This window comes from Drosophila kikkawai, unplaced genomic scaffold (assembly GCF_030179895.1).
Source record: "Drosophila kikkawai strain 14028-0561.14 unplaced genomic scaffold, DkikHiC1v2 scaffold_222, whole genome shotgun sequence".
Classification (NCBI taxonomy): Eukaryota; Metazoa; Arthropoda; class Insecta; order Diptera; family Drosophilidae; genus Drosophila; species Drosophila kikkawai.
Window position 1 is genome coordinate 1 of NW_027222561.1, and position 6,796 is coordinate 6,796.

Below are 6,796 nucleotides of genomic sequence, written 5' to 3' on the forward strand. Positions count from 1 at the left end.
ATCGAAACTTGGAGCATCTCATTTGCAAATGTCCGGCCCTAACGAGGGCAAGAATGAGATACCTAGGCTCTCCAGTTCTGGCATCACTAGAAGATGCCTCCAGGAGAAAGCCAGGCGAACTCCTTGCCTTTGCGAAAAACACCTTGATATTCAAGGATCTCGAAACCCGCATAAATAGTCTCTAGGTCCATCCAGGAGTTTCCCCGGATAGCTATGGGCCATATTGGCCTATGTGTGGGCCCCTCGAGGGCCGTCCGGTCTAACCTAACCTAACCTAATGTTCTTAGGGTTACATCTGGCGTCCCGCAAGGCAGTCACTTGGGTCCCCTATTGTTTACATTATTTATCAACGATCTGCCCGAAGTTTTGACCAACTCCAGAGTACTTATGTACGCTGATGACGATGCTACTTGCCAATCAGACTTACAGACAGATCTAAACAATTTTCAAACTTGGTGCCGCGTGAACTTATTAAACTTGAATGGCTCTAAATGCAAGCTAATGACATTCTGCCGTGTCGTTCCTAAGCCTACAACTTATACGCTAAATTGCTGCTCTGTGGAAAAAATTTATATTGTTGATGATTTAGGTGTCCGTCTGGATCCTAAACTCGACTTTATCGATCATATTTCGTGCATGATGAATAAATCCAGGGCTGTGCTTGGTTTCATTAAACGGTGGTCGAAGGAATTCAATGACCCCTATGTTACAAAATCTTTAAATATTTCACTTATTCGTCCTATCTTAGAATACGGATCCTGCGTTTGGAGCCCTCAGTATGGCGTCCACAGTAAACGCATAGAATCGGTTCAAAAGAACTTCTTACTTTTCGCTTTACGCGGTTTAAACTGGGATGCAAACCAGAGGTTACCGTCTTACTCTAGTAGACTCTTACTAATTAACTTACCCTCTTTATCTAATCGTAGAACCATGCTAGGTATTACATTCTTATACAACTTAATCCGTGGTGACGTGGAAAGTACTGACTTGCTCGGTCAGCTATATTTTCACGCACCAATAAGAAACACTAGATCCTTTCTACCATTAGTTTTGCCCCGCTACAAAACATCCTTTGAATTGCATGAACCCTTTAGAGTCCTCTGTGCATATTTTAATGATTTGTACACCATAATATCTAATGTTGATAGCCTCCCAAAACTAAAAATTTCAACTTAGTAAGCATGCAAGCAACCAATCCGGCAGTACGCCAGTAGTAGCTTTCCTCGCATTCTTTTTTATTTATTTCCTTCGCGCCTACTAATTGCTAACAGAACAAGCACGTGCTTGGTGTCGCAAGTTCCACTTGATATGTACTGTACATAGTGCATCAACGTCTTGCAATAATTGTTATTCTTATACTATTCGTTATATTATAAAAGATATATAATATATTTTTTATACGATTTAAATGTTTTGTTTAATGTTTTTGAAATTTTATTAAAACCAAATAAATATATTCTTTGTATAATTTGCAGTCCTATTTTAAACGAAAGCTCCCTTAGTTCGGATCTTCATCGTGTGAAACCAGTTTATTCACCGGGTCCCGATGCAATACCCGGCTGCGTGCTCAGGTATTGTGCTGGAGCTCTCTGCAATCCCCTTCTGAAATTGTTTTCCTTATCTTTAGAAACCTTAGAATTTCCCCTTATTTGATAGGAATCATTTATCATTCCTCTCCAAATTCCTCAGAGTCATTTCTGGGGTCCCACAAGGTAGCCACCTCGGCCCGCTGATATTTACTTTGTTTATGATGACGTTAACTATGCTTGCAGTATAAGGACAGCTCTTGCTAATCAGACCTGAAATCGGATCTTAATAACTTTCAAGCATGGTGTCTTGCTAATTTATTACATCTCAATAGCTCCAAATGCAAGCTAATGACATTTTCACGTGACACTCCCCAGTTTGCCACTTATACGCTTAATAATTGCGCTCTGGAAAGAATAACTCTTGTTGACGATTTGGGTATTCGCTTAGACCCTAAACTTTCGTTCTCTGAACATATTTCGTGCATGGTTAATAAAGCCAGAAGCATGCTCGGTTTTGGTCGAAAGAATTCGATTCCCCTTATATAACGAAGACCCTTTTACTTCGTTAGTGCGCACTATATTGGAGTATGGTTCATGCGTCTGGAGTCCTCAATTCGGAATTTATATTAACCGTATTGAATGTGTACAAATGAACTTTTTACTTTTCGGCCTCAGTGGCCTACCCTGGGATGATAATGAGAGTCGTGCATCTCTGAATTGGAACACTGCGGATCCTATCAAGGCGTTAGGAATGTATTGGCTCCCCAATAAGGACTGCTTCAAATTTCAGGTCAATTTTGAGATACCACCTAGTTTCACCAAAAGGACGATCCTGTCGAGCATAGCGAGGCTGTTCGACCCACTAGGTCTCATCGCCCCAGTCATCATCTCGGGAAAGTTAATATTGAAGGAGGTAACCATGGATAAGAAAATGCAGGACAACGGCGCTAGGACGGCTCTAGATTGGGACGATGAGGTTCCTAAGGTTCTAGCGGAACGGTTGCAAGCATTTCGGGACGGCTTGCTGGGGATCGACGGTCTGAGCATACAGCAGTGGATTCACTATTCTCCAGGATCCATAGTATCAGCTCAGCTTCACGCGTTTTGTGACGGGTCTTCCACATCCTATGCAGCTACTACTTATCTAAGGCTCGAGCACGGAGATGAAACGTTCTACGCCTCGCTGTTGGCCGCAAAATCAAAGATTACCCCTACTAAACCCCTAACCATACCAAGAACGGAGCTGAGTGGTGCAGTGCTATCCGTCAAGTTGGTGAAATGGCTTACAAGGGCTAGATGGCTAAATGACCTTCCCATCCAGACCTTTTATTGGACGGATGCCACGATTCTTCTTCATTGGCTGCACGGGGACGTAAATAGAAGGAAGATGTTTGTCGCCAACAGGGTCTTCATTTTGGACCACTCGTCGCCATCGCAATGGAGACATGTAAGTACTAGCGAGAATCCAGCGGACTGTGCGACAAGAGGGCTTCCTCCGAGCGAGCTGAAGGACTTTGATTTGTGGTGGCGAGGTCCGGAGTGGCTTACACGCAGGACAGGTGACTGGCCTTCGACGGAGATCGGGCAGGTCGACATAAACGATGCCGCGCTGGAGGCAAAGGCAGACAAGGTACGCCTTCATCTTGCAGCTCTGCAACCATCGTTGGTTGAGAGGTTTTCCAGTTTCAGCCAGGCTGTGAGAGTCACAGCATTTATAATTCCGTTCAAAAGCAATGCTATTAGCAAAGGAGAGAGGTGTACCGGACCCCTAATCATTGAGGAGCTCGACTATGCTTTACTCGTCACCGTGCGCATCGTTCAAAGGGAGTCCTTCGCATCTGAGCTGGCCACATTGAGGAATTCTAAACGGCTGCCCTCCAGAAGCAAACTTCAGAGTTTGTCACCGACCGTTGTGGAGGGAATCTTACCAGTGAGGGGGCAATTGCGCCATTCGGGGCTACCATACGAAAGTCGGCATCCGATAATTCTACCAAGTTCTCATATTTTTACAGAGCTAGTAATACGGTATTGGCATGCTTTGACTCTGCACGGAGGTGCGCAGCTGACCTTGTTCCACGCTCGCCAGCGGTTCTGGATACTGACAGGGAGACAAGCAGTTCGAAGGGTGCTACGGAAGTGCGTGAGGTGCTTTCGCACCCGGCCAACCACCTCGACTCAGCTCATGGGAGACCTGCCGCTACACAGGGTCAACCCCCTTAACCGACCGTTCCTGGCGACGGGAGTTGACTACACAGGCGCTATAGAGCTGAAGGCAGCGCGCTTGAGAGGAACAAGCTTCTACAAGGGATACATCGCCGTTTTTATTTGTCTTGCGACGAAGGCTGTACACTTGGAGGCGGTGACGGGTCTCACCACGGAGCATTTCTTACTGGCTCTTGACCGGTTCACCGGGCGACGAGGGATGGTTCAACATTTATACAGTGACAACGGAACAAACTATATCGGCGCGGATAATCTAATGAAGGCATTATTCGGAAGGCTGCAGGAGGATTACGAGAAGCTCATAGCCCCAAAGCTCGCTGCGCAGCGTGCCACTTGGCATTTTAATCCACCTCAATCGCCCAACTTTGGCGGGCTGTGGGAGGCCAATGTGAAGTCGGTGAAGCATTACCTTAAGAGGGTCATTGCCGATCGACGGCTTACCTATGAGGAGTTATCTACGGTGCTCATACGCATAGAAGCATGCCTCGCGCCCGCTGTGCCCTCTCACAGCCGATGCTGACGATCTAGAGGTGCTCACGCCGGCTCATTTTCGAATTGGAGACTTCATGTTGGCGCCTCCGGAGTATAGACCGCAGTCCAAGTCCTTCGCAGAGCAGTTTCTTAGCCAGCAGTTAATGATCCGCCATTTCTGGAAGGCTTGGAGTCGAAACTGGCTAGCTCATCTGCAGCAGAGACCGAAGTGGTGTCATGAGGCTGAAGGTTTGCAGCTGAACGACTTTGTCATCATCAAGGATGACCGATTTCCGCCGTCACAATGGCTGTTAGGACGGGTCGTCGAGTTACACCCAGGGACGGATGCGTAAGTCCGTGTGGTAACGCTTAAAACCAAACAAGGCCAATTAAAACGATCAGTATCGAAGCTGTGTACACTGCCAATCCGTTCTTAAGCGCTCTCATGTACACCTCAATCATAATGAATTATTTCTTGCGCACACTTGTCTCGTTTCTCCATTCTAGATTCTGCCCCGCCTACTACTCCAAGAATGGACTGGACACGCGGAGAGGTCTAGCAGTGGCGGGCGGCCAGTTTTGCTGCGTGTCCCACTGTGCGGGAGAGTGACGGTCAGCCGATCGCTCGCTCGTCTCCGGACAGTGCATACGATGCGGGAAGAAGAAAATTGAAGAGAGGGGAAAAGTCAGTCTGATTTTGCAAACGCCGCTGAACGCACGACGCCGGTCTGACGTCTTATCTATTGCGAATACACACCCATCTGTACATACATATACATATCGTTTAAAGTAAGGCAGTGAATAATAATAATTATAACGTTGGAAATTATCCCGACCTTTGTTTGCTCTTGCCTGGGAACCCCTCCTACAATGACCTCTTGTTAGTTACATACATACAAGGGGACACAACTATACAGGGACCATTTTGTAGTTCTTGGTGATTTTAACATCCCAGGAGCTATTTGGTCTCTTGATAATTCTACTAATACAATTCTTACCACAACACATCATGATTTTGTTGCTGGCTTTTTTGACATTTCGCTGTCCCAAGTCAACCATGTTCGAAATTCCTTAGAGCGCTTGCTTGATCTTTGGTTTGTCTCTGATCCGGCAAGACTTAGTTTAGCTGACGCAACCCGAAGATCCCTATCATCCTACTTTCGTTGACCCGCCCCAAAAATAGAAAATCAAATCTGTATGCTAAATATCAACGTACTGGTTCTCCAACTGTCCTATCTAAATATTTATCAGCTCGATCTACTTTTACCGTACATAACGCGCAGTGCTACAATAATTATTTGACTCGTTGCAGGTCCCAGTTTTCTGAGGACCTAAAGCAGTTTTATAATTTTGTTAAATCTAAACGTAAACCCATTACCTTCTTCGCTCTCTTTTGATAATACAACAGTAGATAATGATCAGGCAATAGCCGATCTTTTTGCTCAGTTTTTTCAAACCACTTACTCCAACTTAATAGACCCAAATCAGGCTTATTCTTACATCATTCCCAAATCGAACCAAATCTCCAGTCCTACCCTAAACGAAAGCTCTCTTCTTTTAGATCTTCATCGTGTTAAGCCAGTTTTTTTTACCAGGTCCCGACGGAATACCAGGCTGTGTACTTAGGAATTGTGCCGAAGCCCTGTGCAATCCCCTTCTCAAATTGTTTACCTTATCCTTAGAAACCTCCCACTTTCCCCTTATTTGGAAGGAATCATTCGTTATTCCTCTCCACAAAAAAGGTAGCAAATTGGAGGCCAACAATTACAGAGGAATCTCTAAGTTGTCGGCCATCCCTAAAATGTTCGAAAATGTTATTACTCCTCATCTGCAGCACCTGTGTAGGTCAATTATTTCTCTATGTCAACATGGTTTTATTAGGCGAAGATCAATTACAACCAATCTTTTGGAGCTTACTTCCTTTATTATAAAGGGCTACCGAAATAACTTTCAGACAGATATAATCTATACTGATTTCAGTAATGCATTTGACTTTGTTAACCATTCTCTTCCTGTTCGGAAACTCGATTTAATGGGATTTCCGATTGATCTTCTTAATTGGATCTCATGTTATCTAAATGGCAGCACGCAAAAGGTCCATTTTAAAAATAAACTCTCTAATGTTCTCTAATGGTCGCCTAGAAGCGACCAACTCGTCCCCCGCTATCAACTTGTGGATAAAAATCTTCTAAGTTGCCGGCGGGTACAATCAGATTGGGGCACCGCTTCCATGGTGAGAGGAGCGCACAGAGGTACGCCGCAAGGTGGGGTTCTGTCGCCCCTCCTATGGAATCTGGTGGTAGACGACCTAATCAAGAGATTCGAGAGGAAAGCACCAAAGATAACAGCTTATGCGGATGACACAAGCATAATTATCTCGGGAGTCTGTCCATCGACCCTCAGCTCGATCATGGAAACAACACTCAGGGAGATATGTGAGTGGGCGGAGAAGGTAGGACACAATATCAATGCGGATAAGACGGACCTTATTCTCTTCACCAAGAGATACAAAGTGCCGCAATGGATCCCCCCGAAAATTAACAACACCAGGCTGACCCCGAAAACACAAGTCA

General features: G+C 45.2%; 1 protein-coding gene across 1 annotated transcript; it reads left to right on the forward strand.

Annotated features, from left to right (window-relative positions):
* The first annotated feature begins 2,280 nt into the window (after window positions 1-2,280).
* On the forward strand, window positions 2,281-4,833 carry LOC121502624 (uncharacterized). Its single transcript, XM_041776321.1, has 4 exons — window positions 2,281-3,424; window positions 3,542-4,170; window positions 4,229-4,572; window positions 4,731-4,833. Exons 1-4 carry the CDS (start codon window positions 2,281-2,283, stop codon window positions 4,831-4,833), a joined length of 2,220 nt encoding a protein of 739 aa, XP_041632255.1.
* Window positions 4,834-6,796: the final 1,963 nt, after the last annotated feature.

What these genes read in the sequence shown, in the direction of transcription:
- LOC121502624 (XM_041776321.1), top strand. Translation starts at nt 2,281, where the DNA reads ATGTATTGGCTCCCCAATAAGGACTGCTTCAAATTTCAGGTCAATTTT. An exon ending in CTCCAGAAGCAAACTTCAGA is followed by an intron (nt 3,425 to 3,541) that starts GTTTGTCACCGA and finishes ATATTTTTACAG; the next exon opens with AGCTAGTAATACGGTATTGG. An exon ending in TTACACCCAGGGACGGATGC is followed by an intron (nt 4,573 to 4,730) that starts GTAAGTCCGTGT and finishes TCTCCATTCTAG; the next exon opens with ATTCTGCCCCGCCTACTACT.